Consider the following 21,726-nt stretch of genomic DNA (forward strand, 5'->3'; position numbering starts at 1 on the left):
CCCTTCTAGTCCGTGCCGAATGCTTACTCTCACCTAGTCCCACTGACCTGCACTCAGCCCTTAACCCTCCATTCCTTTCCTGTCCAAAAACGCCTTCTTAACAACACTGTCAACCTGAGCAGCAGCTTTGAGTGTACTATCGATACAGACCCCAAGTTTTCTCAGATCTTCCATACTGCCAAGAGTCTTACCATTAATATTATGTTCTGTCTTCAAATTGGTCCTACCAACATGAACCACTTCACACTTATTCTGGTTGAAGACCATTTGCCACTTCTCAGCCCAGTTCTGTATCCTATCGATATCCTGCTGTAACCTCTGACAACCCTCCAGACTATCCACAGCACCCCCCCAACCTTTCTGTCATCAGCAAACTTACAAAACCACTTTTCTACTTCTTCATCCAAGTCATTTGTAAAAATCACAAGAGGAGGAGTCCCAGAACAGATCCTTGTGGAACACTGCGCAGAATACGAACCATCTACAACCACCCTTTGCCTTCTGTGGGCAAGCCAATTTTGGATCCACAAAGCAAGGTCTGCTTGGATCCCATGCTCCCTTACTTTCTGAAGAAGCCTTGCATGGGGAATGTTATAAAATGCCTTACTGGAATCCGTATACTCTACATCCATTGCTCTACCTTCATCAATGTGTTTTGTGATATCCTTAAAAAATTCAGTCAGGCTCATAAGGCTTGACTTGTCCTTGACAAAGGACAAGTCAGACTACCCCTAATCAGATTATGCCTCTCCAGATGCTCATAAATCCTGCTTCTCAGCAACTTGAGAGGCAAGTTGCCTACCACTGAAGTCAGACTCACTGGTCTGTAATTTCCAGGGATATCTCTACTCCCTTTCAACATTTACAACCCCCCAATGCTCCGGTACTTCTCCCGTCCCTATTGATGACGCAAAGATCATCATAAGAGGCTCAGCAATTTCTTCCCTTCCTTCTTTCGGTAGCCTGGGGTACATCTCATCCAGTCCCAGTGACTTATCTAACAATGCTTTTCAAAAGCTCCAGTGCATCCTCTTTCTAAATGTCTATATGCTCAAGCATTTCAGTTCACTGTAAGCATTCCCCACAATTGCCAAGGTCTTTTTCCCTGGTGAATACTGAAGCAAAGTATTCATTAAGTACCTCAGCTACTTCCTCCGATTCCATGCACGTTATTCTGCTATTGCACCTGATTGGTCCTATTCTCACATGGCTCATCTTCTTGCTTTTCATACACTTGTAAAATGCCTTGGGGTTTTCCTTAATCCTGTTCACCGACCTTCTCATGGCCCCTTCTGGCTCTCCTAATTCCATTCTTAAGCTCCTTCCTAGCAACCTTTTAATTTTCTAAGACTCTAACAGTACCTATTTTCTTGAACCTTTTATAAGCTTTTCTTTTCTTCTTAACTAGATTTTCTACATACTTTGTACACATGGTCCTGTAAGTCTACCATTCTTTCCCTGTCTCAATGGAACATACCAATGCAGAAAGCCATGCAAATGTTTCCTGAACATTTGCCACGTTTCTGCTGCACATTTCCCTGAGAACATCTGCTCTTAATTTATGCTCCCAAGTTCCTGCCTAGTAGCATCATATTTCCCCCATCCCAATTAAATGTTTTCCCACATTGTCTACTCCTATGCCCTCTCCAGCACTATGATGAAGGAGATAGTGGTCACTACCTCCAAAATGCTCTCCCACTGAGAGATCTGACACCTGACCAGGTTCATTTCCCAATACCAGATTAAGTACAGCCTCTTCTCTAGTTGACTTATCTACATATTGTGTCAGGACACCTTCCTGAACACACTTAACAAACTCCACCCCATCTAAACCCCTTGCGCTGAGGAGATTCCAATCAATATTAAGAAAGTTAAAATCTCCCATCACAACAACCCTATTATTATTGCAGCATTCCAGAATCTCTATCTGCTCCTGAATATTCTTGTTACTATTGGGGGGGGGGGTGTCTATAAAAACACCCAGTAGAGTTATTGCCCCTTTCCTGTTTCTGACTTCCACCACACTGAATCAGTAGACAATCCCTCCATGACTTCCTCCTTCTCTGCAGCTGTGACACTATTCCTAATTGGCAATGCCATGCCCTCTCCTTTTTTGCCTCCCCCTCTGTACTTCTTGAGACATCTAAAGCTTAGCACACTCTGCAGCCATTCCTGCTCCTGAGACATCCAAGTCTCTGCCACAATGTCACAGTTCTATGTATTGATTCGCAATCTGAGTTCAACTGTCTTGTTTATGATACTCCTTGCATTAAAATAGACACATCTCAAACCATCAGGCTAAGTGCATCTTTGCACTAACATCTGTCGCTCCTCCTTCACAAACTCCCTACAAGCTGTGTCTACTTGTACTCCAACCTTCCTATCCTCTGCCTCTTCACTTCAGTTCCCATTCCCCTGCAAATCTAGTTCAAACCCTCCCGAATAGCATTAGCAAACCTCCCTGCCAGGATATTGTTCCCCTCAGATTCCAGTGCAACCTGTCCTTTTTGTACAGGTGACACCTGCCCCAGAAGAGGTCCCAATGATCCAAAAATCTGAATCTCTGACCCGTGATCCAATCCTTCAGCCATGCATTTATCCTCCACTTCATTCTATTTCTGTATTCACTGTCACGTGGCACAGGCAGCGATCCCGAGATTACTACCTTTGAGGTCCTGCTTCTCAGCTTCCTTCTTAACTCCTTGTATTCTGTTTTCAGGACCTCCACCTTTCTTTTAATGTTATTAGTATCAGTATGCACCACGACCTCTGGCTGCTCACCCTCCCATTTCAGAATATTGTGATGCGCTCAGAAACATCACAAACCCTGGCACCTGGAATGCAAACTACCATCCTTGTTTCTTTTTTAAAAAAAACTATCCAAAGGCTTTTACTATGTGCTATGATAGAGCATAAAACACAGGTAAAATTTGGCTTATCAAGTCTGCTCCACCATTCCATCATGGCTGATTTATTATCCATGTGAACCCCAATTCTCCTAGCTTCTCCCTATAACAGTTGGTGCCCTTACTAATCAATGGTATGGTATGCTGCCTGCCAGGTAGGTGCCAGGATCTGGGAAATCACAGAATGAGTCCAAAGCATTCTAAAGGAGGGGGTAAACTGCCAGAAGACATGGTACATATTAGTACCAACGACAGAGGTAGGAAAGGAGATAATCAGAATCAAATTTATTATTACCGACATATGTCGTGAAATTTCTTAATTTTCCTGTTAAAGGTCCTGAAGAAAGAATATAGGCAGTAAGGCAGAAAACTGAAAAGCAAGACCTCAAGGGTAGTAATTACTGGATTGGTGCCTGTGCCAGTGAGGGTAAGAATAGGAAGATTAGGCAATTGAATGTGTGGCTGTGGAATTGGTTAAGGGTCAGGGTGTCAGATTTCTGGTTTTTTGGGATCTCTTTTGGTGAAGCTATGACCTGTACCGAAAAGACGAGCTACTGCTGAATTCTCCAGTCCCTTTGAATTGAATTTCGGTTTATTGTCATTTAGAAACCACAACTGCAATGCAGTTAAAAAATGAAACAACGTTCCCCCAGAATGATATCACAAAAGCACACGACAAAACAGACTACACCAGAAAATCCACATAACATTCGGCAATCCCCAAATCCAGATTCTGGATAGGCTGCTGCGTATTAATATCGCGCAACCATCTTAGCAAGTTCCCTAGAAAGGAGCTCCAAATCTACCAGACAAAACAAGACTACCCAGACACACCAAGTCAGGAGACCAACTCTACCACCCAACAAACCAAAAACTAAAGCTACAAGACCTACACAAAACCACATAGTTACAACAGTGCAAACAGTACCATAATTGATTAAAAAAAGACCATGGGCACAGTAAAAATAGTCCAAAGTTGTTAAAAGACTATAGGTTCGAAAGAAACCACCACACAGTTTCCACAAGTCCTCAGGGTCCTGATAGACTTATTATCCCATGCAGGTGGCAGAAGGGAATATCCCCGCTATGGACTTCCAAAGCGCCGCCAGACTCAGCCTCACACTTTATACCTCTGATTTTTGAATTTTCACCCAATTTAGAAAATAATCTACACCTTTATTCTTTCTAGCAAAAAGCATGATCATACATGTTGTTTTACCTGTAGAGATGCTGTTTGTTTGTTATGCAGTTCATTTTGTACCAACACTACTTCCTGTTTTTTAACATCATTTCCTATGCGGGTTAACTTAGATTTCAACGTGGAGCAAACACAGAAGAAAGACATTTATCTCCATCCACTCTATTTGCCCTTAAAGCAGCAAAATCTTTTCACAAAAGTTTTTTCACTTAAAAGCTCTGAATAAAGCTCCTGGCCCAGGCGATTTTTGAGAAGGTGTTTAACTCCCTGCCTAGCTTTGTATGCATCATTTTCAAGGAATTGTTGAGTATTGGAGATGCATCTGATTACCGTATGCTATTGTGTCAGCTTCCGGCACAGCAATGTCAATGGCTGAGCTCTGGAAGTCAGGTCAGAATGTAGTGTATCGATTGTGCCTTCATGACGCTTAGCATAATTGCAACATGAGCCCACGACATGGTTGCTCAAGAGAGGATGAAATTAAAGCAGTAGACAAAGATAGGAACCAGCTTTTGTCAGGCTTCACACCAAATTTTTACCAAGTCCTCCTGAACTTGCATCCTCTGATTCAGATTCAAGCTCAAAGGAAGATGATCCTACTTTGAAGGTACAAATTGAGAAGTGCCCAAAGTCACCAAACTTGGAAACACATGGGTGTTCACCACTTGGAAACGCATGGTGGGGTTCACCACTTAATAAGAGCACACCGGAGCTGAACAGTGTACCAAGTGTATCAGTGGCTCACTCTTCAACAGAAGCTACTGCAGAACCAACTGCACAGCCCACACTTGATGCTCCAGGCGGTGGTGATATTGATTTCATTTTTTACCAACAGCCAATGCATGAATGGGGGTTTTCTAGAGTAAGCTACAGAAAACTTAAGGGTGCAGATCAGATGAAACTCTGAGGATGGCATGTTTGTGGAAGAATATTGCAAGAAATAGGAGACTGGGTATACCAGGGAGAAAGTTGGTACCAGTGTTTGATCAGGAAGGAGGTTAGACTTTCAGATAGAAGGCAAAGCATACTTGCAAGAAGGTAATTTGGGTTGGGGAGATGACAAATGTAGAGAATTATGAAGCATATTGGTAAGGGATGGAATCTGAGTGCAGCGGGTGTTGGAGAGTTTTTTGTGAAGGAGTTGCAGATTGCAATACTTGTATGGCAAATTCTTGGAGTGTGAGTCCAGATTGTGATGTATGTTTTAACTAATGCAGGAGTGCATGCATTGGATTTATGGAATTCTGGGATCAAACTTGAGCATCTTCTACAGGTTACTGTACCTGTGAACTGTTTGGGTTTTGAGCTGTTTGTGGGTCAGAAATGTGGCTGCTTTTGAGTTCCTACACAGTAGAAGATGGCTACAACCCTGCAACTGCTGACAAATCCATCCAGTTAATCCCTCAAGTTCTCATTTGTTTGTAAGGGCTTGTATGTAAATCTGCTGTTCATAGGCTGGGGAGGACCTGTAATATGCCTAGGGTATTTGAAGACACTTTATGTCATATACACAAGTCTTCAGTCCCGCAGGAAAGATTACTTTTTTCAGTCACAAGAACACATTTTTTGTATCAAAATATTACTTTATCGGGGAATCATTATTTAGAGAAAACAATTGGTTTTTTGAGTAAAATTTATTTTATTTCTTCACCATTTAAAGAAAAATCTTTGTTTTTACATGAGCTAGCATTAAGGTTTAGAAACATAGAAAACCTACAGCACAATGCTCGCCCTTCGGCCCATAAAGTTGTGCTGAACATGTCTCTACCTTAGAAATTACTAGGCTTACCGATAGCCCTCTATTTTACTAAGCTCCATGTACCTATCTAAAAGCCTCTAAAAGACCCTATCGTATCCGCCTCTACCACCGTTGCTGGCAGCCCATTCCACACACTCACCACTCTCTGAGTAAAAAAACTTACCCCTGACATCTCCTCTGTACCAACTCCCCAGCACCTTAGTGTCCTCTTGTGGCAACCATTTCAGCCCTGGGAAAAAGCCTCTGATTATTCACAAGATCAATAACTCTCATCATCTTGTACACCTCTATCAGGTCACCTTTCATCCTCCTTCGCTCCAAGGAGAAAAGGCCAAGTTCACTCAACCTATTTTAATAAGGCATGCTCCCCAATTCAGGCAACATTCTTGTAAATCTCCTCTGCACCCTTTCTATGGCTTCCACATCCTTTCTGTAGTGAGGTGACCAGAACTGAGCACAGTGCTCTGAGTGGGATCTGACCAGGGTCCTCTATAGCTGCAACATTACCTCTTGGCTCCTAAATTCAATTTCATGATTGATGAAGGCCAATACATCATACACCTTCTTAACCACGGAGTCAACCTGTGCAGCTGCTTTGAGTGTCCTGTGGATTCGGACCTCAAGATCCCTCTGATCCTCCACGCTGTCAAGAGTCTTACCATTAATACCATCATATTTGACCTATCAAAATGAACCACTCCACACTTATCTGGGTTGAACTCCATCTGCCACTTCTCAGCTCAATTTTGCATCCTATCAATGTCCCGCTGTAACCTCTGACAGCCCTCCACACTATCCACAACACCTCCAGCCTTTGCCTCATCAGCAAACTTACTAACCCATCCCTCCAACTTCTTCATCCAGGTCATTTATAAAAATCATGAAGAGTAAGGATCCCCGAGGCACCCCACTGGTGACCAACCTCCATGCAGAATATGACCCGTCTACAATCACACTTTGCCTTCTGTGGGCAAGCCAGTTCTGGATCCACAAAGCAATGTCCCCTTGGATCCCATACCTCCTTACTTTCTCAATAAGCCTTGCATGGGGTACCTTATCAAATGCCTTGCTGAAATCCATATACACAACATCTACTGCTCTTCCTTCATCAATGTGTTTAGTCACATCCTCAAAAAATGCACAACAGAGAATTTATGGAGGGCGAACAAGGCAATACAGAGTGGGAGCCTGAAAAGTAATGGAATAGAGAGATCTTGGAATTGATGGTACAAATGTTAGGCAAGTCATACTGGTGAGGTATTTTGAACAATTGTAGGCAGTCTGGATTGATTCTTATTCTTGCTCCAGATTTTTTGGGTTCTAAAGTGATAGATATTATAGCATGCAGAGACTCTGGCATAGGTAATATTCAATATAACTGGCCTGTCAAGTGATGAAGGGTCTGTCTGAAACGTTAATTGTCCATTTCTTTATTCAGCTGCAGACTGAACTGCTGAATTCATCCAGCAGTTCAGTTTTTGCTTCGGATGCCATTATCTGCAGTGTTTTGTGTCTGTCTCCATCTTATGGTTGATCATAATATTACAGGCATGACTGCCACTTTATTTCGAGACTAGAAGATACACCAGTTCCAGATAAAGAATTGTTTATTGGCCTACCTGATAAACTGAGTAGTGAGTGACTCCTTGTACTATGTTGCTCAAACAGAGGAAATGTATCCACTCTGTAAACCCTATAGAACTTGAAAAGTTTCAATGAGATAACTCATCATTCTTCTAAACTGAGCAGTTTGCTTATTTTCTCCTCATGTGACAAACTCATCATTCCAGGTACAAATCCAGTAAATTGTTCTTGCACTGGGAAATGAATTCAATTAATTTCAGATGTTATTCTGTGGTTACTATCTTTATCTATCATGTTGAGTTGTCAATGAGAATCCCAGATATTTTTTAGGAATTCACTTTCATTGGATTGCACACACTATTGATGTGTTTAGAATTTTTAATGAAAAATATAATTTATAGGAAATGTGTGTCTCCCCTCTGTTGTGGTTGATGGAAACCTTACTTGCATTTGCTCCATTTCTTGGATGAGTTCCAAATCTGTTTCCATCCCCACTCAGCCCCACCCCCATCTCACTGATAGAGCTAGAGTTCTGTTCGTTCTCACCTTTCATCTTACCAGCCTTGGTATCCAGCATACCATTCATCATTTCCACCTGCTGCAATAGGATCCCTAGCCAGTCACTATCCCTTTCTGCAGGGACTACTCTTTCCATGACTTCTTGGTTTACTCAGCGAGAACCACTCACCTATCCCTGTCCCCTGCCATGTTACCCTACAACCAACTATTAGAGGTGCAACATGTGTTCCCACACCTCTCTCATTACCACCCCTTTACCTCCACCTGCCTGTCTGTTTCTGCCCCCTCCTTTCCCCCATCTAGTTCCATTCCCCCTTTTTCTTTCTTTCCTTTTCTGTTTCTAGCCTTCACCCACCAGTCACTGACTGCACATCTACCCCTTCCCCACCTGGCTTCATTTGCCCATTATCTTCTCCTTATCTAGCTTCTCCTATTGCCTGCTGACCCCTCAGTGAATCATCACTCTCGTCCTGGTATACTGGCTATCTCTGTCACCCTTCATCAAGGTGGAGTGTAAACCAGAAACATGTACTGTCTCTTAGCCTCCAGAGATGCTGCATGACCCACTGATTTCTAATTGCTCTAGATTCTAACTGCAGTCTCGTGTACGTCTGCTGTCTTTGGAAGAGCAGATCCATTTATTTCATTGAATGGAAATGGCTGTGAATGACCTGAATGTTAAGTAATTAAAATCTTTTGAATTAAAAGTCTTTTAACTCAATAATTTTTAAATTTCAAATTGCATTTGTTTGTAGTAGTATTTAAAATGTTTTGTAATGCTTCTGAATATCTGACATTGCAGACAATAATTTTAAAGGTTTATCAATGAGTTGGTCAGAAATTAAGTTTGTACTTCCCCCTTAGGTCTACAGTAATATTGCTAAGGTTATATCTTGCAGTGAGTTTTCTATAGAGCTGAGCAGGTTAATGAGATCTTATCATTCTGTTAGCTCATGTCCTGAAGCTTCAAGTAGCAATGTTAATCAGTCATGGTTTGTGCATGCAGGCCCTGCAAGGTGCAAGAATGTTTGGTTATGTTGATCCCCATTCTTGCACCAATCTTTCTCAGCTGTTCCACTGGTTCCTGGCCTGACCATTTCTTTCATCTCTACATAAGTTGCAGCATTATACAAGACCCTGGTTCCCCAGAGTTACCTATTGGCCAGACCTGAAATTTCAACCCTAAGCAGGCCTAGCCCTGATAACATGTAATACAAAGAGTGGAGTAGACCATGTTGTAATATCACCAGGAGCACTATATTACAGTGTAGAACGTTAGGTTTGTAGTCTTAAACTCTCTAGGTTGATGGCTGAAATAATCATGGTAAGAAGGGAACTCAAAATCTCCAACCTCTCGTATGTTTCATGGCTTTAGACTATGGCTACCATTAGTTGTGGTTGACCATGGATGTTGTGTCCTAGTTGTCGAAGTCAATATGCAAACCAGGGCAGTACTATACAGACAGCAAGCTGTGGGCATGCAGCAGACAGCCCCCCCCCCCCCCCCATCTGTGCAGTTGACGAATGCAAAGGAACAGAAGAGACCAATAGAGTTTGGCATCAGCAACATTACAGCAGTTGCCATTCAGCATTGAACTCACTGTAGGAGTGCCTTAGGGACTCCAGCTCCCGCAGCCTTCCCATGAGTGGGTATAGCCACAAGGCAGTGAGGTTTGAAACCAGAGTTTTCTTTTTCCTAGATGAGCTGCCATTCACAGCATGAGCCCATCTTCCCAGAATGATTGGTTTTAAGGTGCTAGTAACCTGTCTTTGCCCCTTCCCCTGTTAATGGAAATTATTCTGCCTGGCTTATTAGCTAAGTGACATGTGAAGGCCAGGAACTGTACTTGTTTTCCAGAGGCTATTTGAGATGCTTGCCATTGGGAACATTTAATAGCTAGTAGGGGTTTATCCCCAATACCCACCCCTGATTATGACAAACTTAAGGAACCATTCATGGCCTTATTCTGCGAGAAATGTTAATAATCAAATTGTGATTGGCCTCAAAGTTCAATGGTTAAATCACAGGATGCTGCTTTTGTGGTGGCTGCAGTGGCCTGTGTGTTCTTGGCTCTGCCCCGTACCCTACCTTCCCTCAACTTATTCCATTCATATCATGCTATTAAAATCAATTGGGCAGTGTTATTTCTGTTTGAATATTTGAAATATTGTAAAATGCAGTTGACAGCTGTAGTCTCTGGCAAGAATAGATGAGTGGTTGCTAGTACTAAGTTTTGATTCATTGAATTAGGTACTGTATTAAATAAGGGAATTCTGACCACTTTTAAATTTTATTTATGAAATTGCTAAATATATTACTTTTGATCTACTGAATCAGGTTGTGAAACTTTTTTGACTAATAGTGCATTCATTTTTAAGTTCAGTTTATTTTTAATGCATTTAATATTTTGAAGTTGAACACAATTGGGGAAAATAATTTTGGAGACTTCAATGTCCAAAATTGTTGTGAAGATTAATTATTTTCATGATTAAATTGTAATTTTATTTACAATTATGTTTTTTTAGAGTCAGATAACATTAATGGATGCACCAGTTTTTAAAGCAATTCAACCTGAGGTGAGTTAATATCATGGTCTTTGGTAGTAGGTACTGTATTGTAATAGTAAGTAATTACTGAAGCCTTGCTTCAGAAACATTATTTCAGTTAATGTTGATCATTTTCCTCCAATGTTGATTATATGTAACCATGTTCATTATGTTTTGATCTGTGCCAGTGGCTTCAAAATGTTAGCAGTTTGTCACTTGAAGATGCTGTTGGGAAAATCAATGAGAACTGTTGCAAACACCATGCTTCTTTGCTTCTGTAATACTTTGTTACTAATGTAGCTGTGAGGCATACTCTGCAGTCCAGACTGTATGTATATAAAGAAGCTCCAAAATCTTGACAGGTATAAATTGTGAGTTTGACACAGAAAGAACAGAAGAGTGAACTTCCCAAAGTTCTGAAATTCCTTATAGAGGTGGAAGTCTGTAATGTGCCCAGACTGAAGAATGGTCTTCAAGCTTATGTTGGGCATTGTAATAGTGCAGGAGGCCATAAACAAAATGCTTAGAGTGGGAATTGGCTGGTGAAATAAAGTGGCAGAGAACAGGAAACTTGAGGTCAACTGAATGAAGGGTGCAGAAAGGCGTGCCAGTAGATGTGTTTAAGATCTATCCTAAGAGTTAATTTAGTTAGTTGTTCATATTAGATTGCCTCTGGTTGTGAAACTAAGAGATTGCCTTGAGTTTTAATTTCCATTTACTCTTGCTCCTATTGTGTGCTTGGGTGGGCTGAGTTTTGTAGTCCTGTTCTGGTTAATGAAGCTGCACAGTTATATTGTGACAGTTTAATAAAGTTGTCTATCTGATTTTGATGCAGGATAAGTAAATTGCAGTATGAATGCCAAATCTGGTTACACTGTTGCAGTTTTTATTAAATAAGGATTAATAGAGCTATCTTACATGAATGGAGTACGTATCTTCTCATGTCAATTAGTTGTTTCTGTTTGGTAAATTTGTACAATTAATAATGCCACCATAAGCTAAGTCACTCTTGTCAGTAAAGCAATATGTTTTTCTTATCATGTTGTGCCTGATAAAGAACCTGTGAAACTTGGATTTCAAGTTCAGTTTTTACAATGCTTATAAAATATTTGGATAAATTTCAGGAGGACTCCTTAACTTAGTGTTGAATGATTTAGTGTTGGAAACAATACAACTATACATGAAGCTGAAGTAATTTGTAAATTCTAATTTAATTCTCATTCTTATACATAGGGGTTAATTATATTAGTTAGCATTTACTTGAAAGAATCAAACAGTTTTTATATATTTGTAAAACATCCTGGCGAGAATATGTTCGAACTGCAAGCAATACTAAATGTTGGTTATGTATTTCATTAAGTAAAAAGCTTGAGCATGTAGATATTAAGAAAGAGGATGTGCTGGAGCTTTTGGAAAGCTTCAAGTTGGATAAGTTGCTGGGACCGAATGAGATGTACTCCAGTCGACTGTGGGAGGCGAAGAGGAGATTGCTGAGACTCTGGCGATGATCTTTGCATCATCAATGGGGACGGGAGAGGTTTTGGAGGATTGGAGGGTTGCGAAAGTTGTTCCTTTATTCAAGAAAGGGAGTAGAGATAGCCCAGGAAATTATAGATCAGTGAGTCTTACCTCAGTTGATGGAGAAGATCCTGAGAGGCAGGATTTATGAACATTTGGAGAGGTATAGTATGATTAGGAATAGCCATGTCAAGGGCAGGTCATCCCTTACGAGTCTGATTGAATTTTTTGAGGATGTGACTAAACTCATTGATGAAGGAAGAGCAGTAGATGCAGTGTCTATGCATTTCAGCAAGGCATTTGATAAGGTACCCCATGCAAGGCTTATTGAGAAAGTAAGGAGGTATGGGATCCAAGGGGACATTGCTTTGTGGTTCCAGAACTGACTTGCCCACAGAAGGCCAATAGTGATTGTAGACGGGTTGAATTCTGCATGGGGGTCGGTCACCAGTGGGATGCCTCAGGGATCTGTTCTGGGACCCTTATTCTTCGTGATTTTTATAAATGACCTGGATGAGGAAGTAGAGGGATGGGTTAGTAAGTACGCTGATGATACAAAGGTTGGAGTTATTGTGGATAGTGTGGAGGGTCTGTCAGAGGTTACAGCGGGACATTGATAGGATGAAAAACTTGGCTGAGAAGTGGCAGATGGAGTTCAACCCAGAAAAGTGTGGAGTGGTTTATTTTGGTAGGTCAAATATGATGGCAGAATATAGTATTAATGGTAAGACTGTTGGCAGCGTGGAGGATCAGAGGGATCTTGGGGTCCGAGTCCATAGGATGCTCAAAGCAGCTGCGCAGGTTGTCTCTGTGGTTAAGAAGGCATATGGTGTATTGGCCTTCGTCAATCATGGAATTGAATTTAGGAGCCGGGAGGTAATGTTGCGGCTATATAGGACCCTGGTCAGACCCCACTTGGAGTACTGTGCTCAGTTCTGGTTGCCTCACTACAGGAAGGATGTGGAAGCCATAGAAAGGGTGCAGAGGAGATTTACAAGGATGTTTTTTGGATTGGGGAGCAATTACATAACTATGCAAAACTGTAACACATATCTCTGGCTTTATCAAAATAAATAGTAGAATATGGTAGGAATTAGCAACTGTAGTGAGAAATGGAATTTATATTTCAAATCAGTTAATTACCATTGGAATTGAGAACTTAAAATATTGTGCAAATTTACTGGTAGCTTCAAAGGCCATATATTTCAAATATGCAGAATGCATTATATGTAAATGCAGACTTCTGCTGTATTTTAATTTTAGTTGCACTTGAGTTTTATTGGTAAGCAGTAAAGAAATTGTAAATAAAGAAGTTTTTTACGTTTTACATTTAACCGTGTTCAAAAAAAAATCATTTTTAGCAGTGTTAGAAATTTATAGATGAAAAAAAATTTTGAGAAAATTCATTTTGCAGATGCTGGAAATCCAGACAGCACAGAACGCTGGAGGAACAGGTCAGGCAGCATCTAAGGAAATGGATAAGCAGTCAGTATTTCAGGATGAAACCCTGCATCAGGACTGGAAAGGAAAGAGAAAGAAACAACAATAAGGAGTACCCTCTAGAAAGTGATAGTTAAAGCCAGGTGGGTGGGAGAAAGTGGATGAAGTATGAAGCTGGGAGGTGATAGGTGGAAAATGTAAATGGCTGGAGAAGAATAAATCTGATAGGAGGAGAGTGTGAACCATGGGAGAAAGGGAAGAAGGAAGGGCACCAGGGGAGGTAGTAGGCAGGTGAGGAGAAGAGAAGAGGTAGGAGGGGAGCCAGATTGTGGAATTGAAGAAGAAGAAAGGGGAAGGGGGAAAAATTACTGGAAGTTAGAGATAGTGATGTTCATGTCATCAGGTTGGAGGCTGTGCAGTCTAAATATGAGGTGTAGCTCCTCCAACCTGAGAGTGGCCTCATCGTGGCAGTAGAGGAGGCCATGGATTAGCATGTGGAATGAGGATTAGAATTAACATAATTGGCCACCAGGAAATCCTGCTGTTTGTGGATAGAAAGAAGATGCTCAGTAAAGTGTTCCCCAGTCTGTTGGGTCTCAACGAAGACGGAGAAGTCGCAGTGGGAGTAGCAGATACAATAAACAACCTCAACAGATTCATAAATAAAATGTTGCCTCATCTGAAAGAACTGTTTGGGCCTTAAGTAGAGGTGAGGGAGGAGATGAATGGGCAGGTGTAGCACTTCTTCCACTTGCGGGGATAAAAGTCAGGAGGAACAAACAGACAAAAGGATCACAAGAGGGAGCAATACCTGCAAAGAGTAAGGTGGGGGGGGAGGTAAAGTTGTGTTTGGTGATAGGGTCCTGTTGAAGGTGTTGCAAGTTGTGAAGAATGATGTGCTGGATGCAGAGGCTCATAGGGTTGTAGGTGAGGACAAGAGGAACTCTATGCTGTTAAGGTGGTGGGAACTGGGGTGAGGAAATGGAGGAGATGTGGTTGAGGGCAGCATTAATGGTGAAGGAAGGGAAACCCGTTTTTTGAAGAAGGATGGCATCTCTTTTTTCTGGAAAGGAAATCCTCATCCTAAGAATGGATGTGACAGAAATGAAGGAGCTGAGGAAAAAGGAATGGCATTTTTACAGGGGATGTTGGGAAGAGGTACAGTCAAGAGACTCATGGGAGTTGGTAGGTTTATAAAAGATTTCAGTGGACATTTAGTCTCCAGAGATGGAGTCAGAGTGATCAAGAGAGAGGAGAGAGGTGTCAAAAATGGACCATGGCATTAAGAGCAGGGTGGAAGTTGGAGGCAAAGTTGATGATATTGATGAGCTCAGAATCAAGCAGCATCAATACAGTCATCAATGTGCCCATGGCTACACCTTTGAGTTTGGAGAAAGTAGGAGGAGTCAAAAGAGAAATTATTGAGTATGAGGGCCAGTTCCATCAGATGGTAATTTTCAGAAATTCCCAGCTTCCCTTATCTCATCTGAATCTGAATCAGAATCGGCACTTTCCTCTTTTCTCCCTCCACTCCTCCTTTATCTCTTACTTTCTTCCTTCGCTCTTCTAGTTTTTCCTTTGCCCCTCATGTTCCTAGTCTGTAGGCAAATAGTTCCCTGTAAAATAATTTCCTAGCTAGTGAATATTTGTTAAGTGTTGCTGTCTATTTCTAGTTTTTAGTAATAAGAGTTGGCACGATATATCTGATTATATCAATATACAATTGTGTTCTCTTTATGAAGCAGAAGGCTTTTCTTTTTTCATTGACTTTGTCAACAGTGTTCATTGAGTATACTTGAATAAAAGGACTCAATTAAATGACAGGCATCTTAACAAATACCAAAGTGTCAATGCATTACCCTTTGCAATGTAAGACCACTTCTTTTCTGATTGGATTGCATTTTACAACAGTTTGGTACAGTTCCAAGTCTCAGTTGTTGCAGCCTGAGTTTGCATCAACTGCTTACCTTCTCTTTTGTTGTTTGGATACTCTATTGCAACCTAAATTTCAGAGCACCTTTAAGCAGTATTCTGGTAAATATTTTCCATATGATTCATGATTAACTTGAATGTTACTTAGACCACAGTAACTAATTGAAACAACTCTAAAATATTTTGTACATCGTAATATCTGAAATTAATTAATTTTCATAAAAAATGGAACAAGTAACATCACCAAAACCATGAATTAAAATATGGAAAAGCAATCTTACACATTGTAGTTCAATAATAAGGAAGAAAAAATCTGCAGATGCTGAAAATCCGAGCAACACACACTAAATGCTGCCAGAACCCAGCAGACTGGGCAGCATCTATGGAAAAGAGTAAACAGTCAACGTTTTGGGTCAAGAGTCTTCATCAGGACCCGAGAGAAAAGATTAGAAGGTTGGGGAGGGGAAGAATAAATATAAAGTAGCAAGTGATAAATAAAACCAGGGGTGGGGGGGGAGGAGGGGTCAAGTAAAGAGTTGGGAAATCTATTGGTGAAAGAGATAAAAGGCTGGAGAAGGGGTAAGCTGATGGGAGAGGACAAAAGATCATGGAAGAAAGCGAAGAAGGTGGAACACCGGGGGGTGGGGGGGAGGTGATAGGCTGGTAAGGAGATTAGGTGAGAGAGGGAACTTGGAATGAGGAATGGTGAAGGAAGTGGGGTGAGCATGAATGCTCATGCCATTGGATTGGAGGCTACACAGTAGGAATATACGGTGTTTCTCCTCCAACCTGATTGTGGCCTTGTGGCAGTAGAGGAGGCTAAGGATTGACGTCCCAGAATGGGAAGTGGAATTAAAATGGGTGGCAACTGGCATGTCCCGCTTTTTCTGGTGGATGACGGAGGATAGGTGCTCAGGGAAGCAGCCTTCTGGTGTACATCGGGTCTCACTGATATACAGGAGGCTGCACCAGAGGCAGTAGATCCCAGCAGACTCTCAGGTGAAGTGTTGCCTCACCTGGAAGGACTGTTTGGGGCTCTAAATGATGGTGAGGGGGAAGGTGTAATGGCAGGTATTGCACATGTTCTGCATGCAAGGATAAGTGCCAGGAGGGAGATCAGTGGGGAGGGACTAATGGACAAAGAAGATACATAGGGAATGATCCCTGTGGAAAGTTGGGGGGAGCCCCACCAGCCTCCGCCTCCAGCACATAATTATCTGTAACTTCTGCTGCCTCCAATGGGATTTCACCACCCAGCACATCTTCGTCCATCCACCCACCCCCCCACTGTCTGATTTCCTAATGTCCCTGGGTAGATTTTCAAGAAAAAATAATTTTTATAAAAATATGTACTGTAGTTTTAAAAATTAGATAATAGTAACTGAACTTTTTTCAGTATACTTCATAAACAATATTTTCTTAATTTTTAAATGAGATAAAAACTTGGAATTTCACAGATTTCACGATTTTGGGTTTATTCCCTATCCAGACTCTAATTTTGTCTTCAAAATAAAGAAATGTTAAGTATTAAAATCATGAAACCTTTAGTGTGTATTTTCTCACAAAAATATTTAAAACACATTGAATTCATGTGGGTTATTGTACATTTTGTACATTTATTCTTTTTTTATATTTTTATGATAAAGAATTGTAGCCCCCCAACACTTCTGTCATTACCAACCGCAACCCATTTTAGAAACTGATCAAGTTTTTTCAAACAACTGCTTATGTGGTTGCCATAGCAATGAGAAGTGATGGGAGCATGTGGCTGTCATGGCAGAAGACTCACATTTTGATGTTCAGAAATGTGAGTAATTTGAAGACTTATGCCTCCTGATCTGAGAGTATATTTATTACATGTCATGACCAAATGAGTTACTATTTGGGTGTTCTAACTGAGAAATAAATAACTTCACTTTTTTCCCCATATATTTAAATTACCTTTACAAGCTATCTATCCAAATTGCGCATTGAAAATCAGTTTGATAACAGCAACCCCTGCAGTATGTGAAAAGGCATCAAGGCGCTGACAGACTCCAAAACCAGTAATCTGCTGCCAGACGATGACCCACACTGCCTGATGTCCTAAACCAGTTGTTTGCCCGCTTTGATACTCAGAGGGAGGAGGCTGCTTCACTCATCAATCCACCTGATGAAGAGTCCACACTGGTCCTTAAGCAACATCAGGTGAGCTCCACCCTGAGGAAAGTGAATGCGAGTAAGGCAGCTGGCCCAGATGGAGTGCCTGGCCGGGTATTGAAAGCATGTGCCGACCAGCTTGCTGAGGTGTTCACAAGTATATTTAACCCCTCACTACAACAAGCTGCTGTTGCAACATGCCTTAAAACCTCCACCATCATCCCAGTATCCAAAACATCAGCTGTGAAGTGCCTGAATGACTATCGCCCTGTAGCACTGACACCCATAGCCATGAAATGCTTTGAGAGACTTGTGCTCTCACACATTAAGGGTACAATCCCAGCTGATCTGGACAAACACCAGTTTGCCTACCTGGCAAATTGCTCCCCTGAGGATGCAATCACAACAGCCCTCCATATTGCTCTGACTCACTTAGAGGAACCAAACACTTATGTGAGGATGTTATTTGTGGACTTTAGTTCTGCATTTAACACAGTCATCCCCCATAAACTGGTCAGGAAACTGAACATTCTTGGCCTTGCTTCCTCCCACTGTTCATGGGTCATGGACTTTCTCACAGACCGACCACAGCACGTCAGAGTTAGTAAGCACCCCTCCACCACCCTCATCTTAAAAATAGGGACCCGGCAGGGCTGTGTGTTGAGCCCTATGCCCTACACACTCTTCACACATGACTGCACCCCCACCTACACCTCCAATTCCATAATTAAATTTGCAGACGATACCACAGTGGTTGGCCTGATCTCGAATGAGGATGAAACAGCCTACAGGCTCAAGGTAGATCATCTAATGGAGTGGTGTAAGGACAATGACCTGGTACTTAACGCTTCTAAAACAAAAGAGATGATCATTGACTTCAGGAGATCAAAGGACAGAGTACATACCCACCTCCATATACATGGAAAGGTAGTGGAAAATGTGGAACACCTGAAGTCCCATGGAGTTATGTTGTCAAAGCAGCTGACTTAGACCACCAACACCTCGATGCTTGTAAAAAAAAAGCACAACAGAGACTCTTCTGCCTCAGAAAGCTGAAACAGGCCAAACTCCCACAAAAGCTGTTGCCTAACTTCTACAGAAGCACAATTAAAACCATCCTGACCAACAGCACCACAATGTGGTATGCTAGCTGGTGCTGAGCGACAAGACCTGCATCGCGTGGTGAAGGCGGCCCAGCGAATTGTCAGATGGAGCTCCCAGGACTGAGCACCATCTATTCTAGCAGACTCAGGAGGAAAGCAATCAGCATAACCAGAGACACCACACACCCTGGCCACTCCCTGTTTTGACTCGCTTCCATCCAGCAAAAGGTTCAGGACACTTAAAAACCAGAACAAATAAACTGAGGATCAGCTTCTACCCCAGAGCTGTGACCTCCATCACACCACTCCCACAGAACAATGACTGAAACTGTGAGCACACACAAGGACTCAAATACTTGCACTAATGGCACTTTGTGCATTACTGTGATATTCTGGTGCTGCTGGTATTTTTCTGCTAATTATCTATTTAATACCGTTTTTCTATTACAGTCTTGTTTTTATCTACCGCTTTGTTTGATTGCCTAAGAGGAAGCCAAACAGAGTTTCATTGTACCTATATATAATGAGAATAAAGATCATTCATTCATTCACTTGAGTTAGCAAGTGTGAGACTTGGCCAGCTTTTTCTTTAAAAAGTGAGAAATGTCATTAGATTAGATTCAACTTTGTCATTGTGTCGAGTACAATATAAAGCCAATGAAATGCAGTTAGCATCTAATCAGAAATGCAAATAATAGTGTTATTTACAAAATAACTGTGAATAAAAAGTAAGTGCTACAACACACAAATATAAAAGTACTGAGACAGTACAATATGGGTGCAATACTGCTTAGCGCTGTGATGTGAGGTTCAGCAGAGTCACAGCCTTAGGGAAGAAGCTCTTTCTGTGCCTGCTGGTACGGGAGTGGAGACTTCTCTAGTGCCTACCAGATGGGAGGAGAGTAAAAAGTCCATGGTTAGGGTGAGATGCATCCTTGATGAAGCTTTTTGCCTTGCCCAGGCAGCTTTTGTGGTAGATATTCTCAATGGTGGGTAATTGGGTACCAATAATCCGCTGGGCATTTTCCACCATGCGCTAGAGTGCTTTGCGGTCCGATATGAGACAATTGCCATACCACACTGAGGTGCAGTTGGTGAGTATGCTCTCAATGGTACAACGGTAAAAGTCCGTCAGTATCCTGGGACAGAGGTGAGCTTTCTTGATGCTCCGCAGGAAATAAAGGCGCTGTTGCGCCTTTTTGTTCAGGATGGAGGATCACATGTCTATCACATGTCTTTACCATCATACAACTAATGATGAAGTTGTCAAGATGGCCCCAAAATCATCAGCAGACTGATCAAAAAATAGAGACACAATTAATGAAAGCCCAGAGAAATATCAGCAGTACCTTGAAAGAGAGAGGTGCAAAAAAAAAGGGAGACAGGAAAACTTCAGATTACCTCATAATTACGAAAGCGTGAACAGCAATGAAGTCATGACATTGGAGTTAAGCAAAGGGCTTCTGATAAGAAAAAACAGGTAGTACAAAGTTTTATAGCGGAGAATACCCCACCAGAATATCCAGTAGGCTAACAACAAGAACAAGATGGCCTCCATTTTTCTGAGGCCTCACTTATACACTCATGGAGACTATAAAAAAGTGCTTTAAAAGTGCTGCTTTTTTTGTAGAGTAGAGATTTCTGTGAATGTTTCATGAGTCTTTCTGATTTAAAAAAAAAGGCGTGTAGAAGGTTGAATAAATGTTTTGTCAGTGATTTTAAAAAGATTTTCTCTGTTATGGACAGTTGAAAACGTAAGATCTCTATAACCTTTGAAATTTGAATTGCTGCTTATTCCAGAGTTGGGACTGGTTAGGCAGATACTTTGTAAACATTGTTTTATTTTAACAAGACTAGACAATGCCCAGTTTAGCTGAGCTGCCTATTTTATGTTTCATGTGTACGTTTTTAACAAAGTTCTCTCGCCCCCTGCCTTAAAAACTGTGACTTTTTATGGAATTCGGATGAATAGCGCAGACTGTAAGGATGCGTTTTTAATTGTATGCATTGTTTTTAGTTGGACAGATGTTTTGTCAGTGTTAATGTTAAACTAAAATCACTGCTTGTCAAGGTCAGAGTATTTTGTCGTTACCATTACAGTAATGGTAATACATATTTTGATGGGAAATGTTTAGTTCAGTAATATTGGCTGAACTCATTTGCTGGAGTCAAGTGCTTTGATGCCAAAATCAACATTCTATCAAATTCCATAGTCTAAATAGTAAACAAATGTTTTGTTAAGGAAGGAAAATATTGACATGCTTAAGAAAATGTGACTCAGAAATGTATTCTAAATGTAGTTAAAATGAGTTAAAACAGATTTATTGAAGTACATTTTTTTTATTTGCAGGATTGACTTTGAAATCTTTGTCATTTCATTTTAAATTAAATTTAATATTTTGATGATGTGATGGTAATGATAATCATCTGTGAAAACTTTGCAAAAACACCTTAAAATATAAAAGTTGTCTTAAATGTTGATCAATGCCAAGATCTGGTCTTCATTCCAGAGCCTAAAATAAAAGTTATAACATAAACGAGTTTTAAGAAATTTTATTTTTCAGAATTTCAAGTAGTCCAAAGTGCCCCTAATTGAAGAATCACCAATAAGCAGCATTCACAAGTAAAATGAAGCAGAGGTACTTAATGAGTACTTTGCTTCAGTATTCACTACAGAAAAGGATCTTGGCGATTGTAGGGAGGACTTACAGCAGACTGAAAAGCTTGACCATGTAGATATTAAGAAAGAGGATACGCAGGAGCTTTTGGAAAGCATCGAGTTGTGTAAGTCACCGGGACTGGATGAGATGTACCCCAGGCTACAGTGGGAGGTGAGGGAGGAGATTGCTGAGCCTATGGCGATGATCTATGCCTGTGGCATCATTAATGGGGACGGGAGAGGTTCTGGAGGATTGGAGGGTTGCGGATGTTGTTCCATTATTCAAGAAAGGGAGTAGAGATAGCCCAGTGAGTCTTACCTCAGTGGTTGGTAAGTTAATGTCATATAGGGTGATTGATAAGTTTGTGGCCTAAGGTAAAAGGAGATGAGTTTATTGACTTCAAACTTCCTGCATGGTCACG

The 21,726-nt window shown here is 41.2% G+C and overlaps 1 protein-coding gene across 7 annotated transcripts in view; it reads left to right on the top strand.

Moving 5' to 3' along the window:
- ralgps2 (Ral GEF with PH domain and SH3 binding motif 2) overlaps window positions 1-21,726 on the top strand; it is a 542,667-nt gene that overhangs the window by 133,908 nt on the left and 387,033 nt on the right. For all 7 annotated transcript variants that reach the window (XR_009514828.1, XR_009514826.1, XR_009514829.1 and 4 more), the window contains exon 5: window positions 10,493-10,543. Coding sequence is in view for 3 of the 7 variants with exons in the window: in XM_059984874.1 (XP_059840857.1) it covers window positions 10,493-10,543 (51 nt within the window). In the remaining 4 variants the exon portion in view is untranslated. The remainder of the gene's footprint in view (window positions 1-10,492; window positions 10,544-21,726) is intronic.

This window comes from Hypanus sabinus, chromosome 11 (assembly GCF_030144855.1).
Source record: "Hypanus sabinus isolate sHypSab1 chromosome 11, sHypSab1.hap1, whole genome shotgun sequence".
NCBI lineage: Eukaryota > Metazoa > Chordata > Chondrichthyes > Myliobatiformes > Dasyatidae > Hypanus > Hypanus sabinus.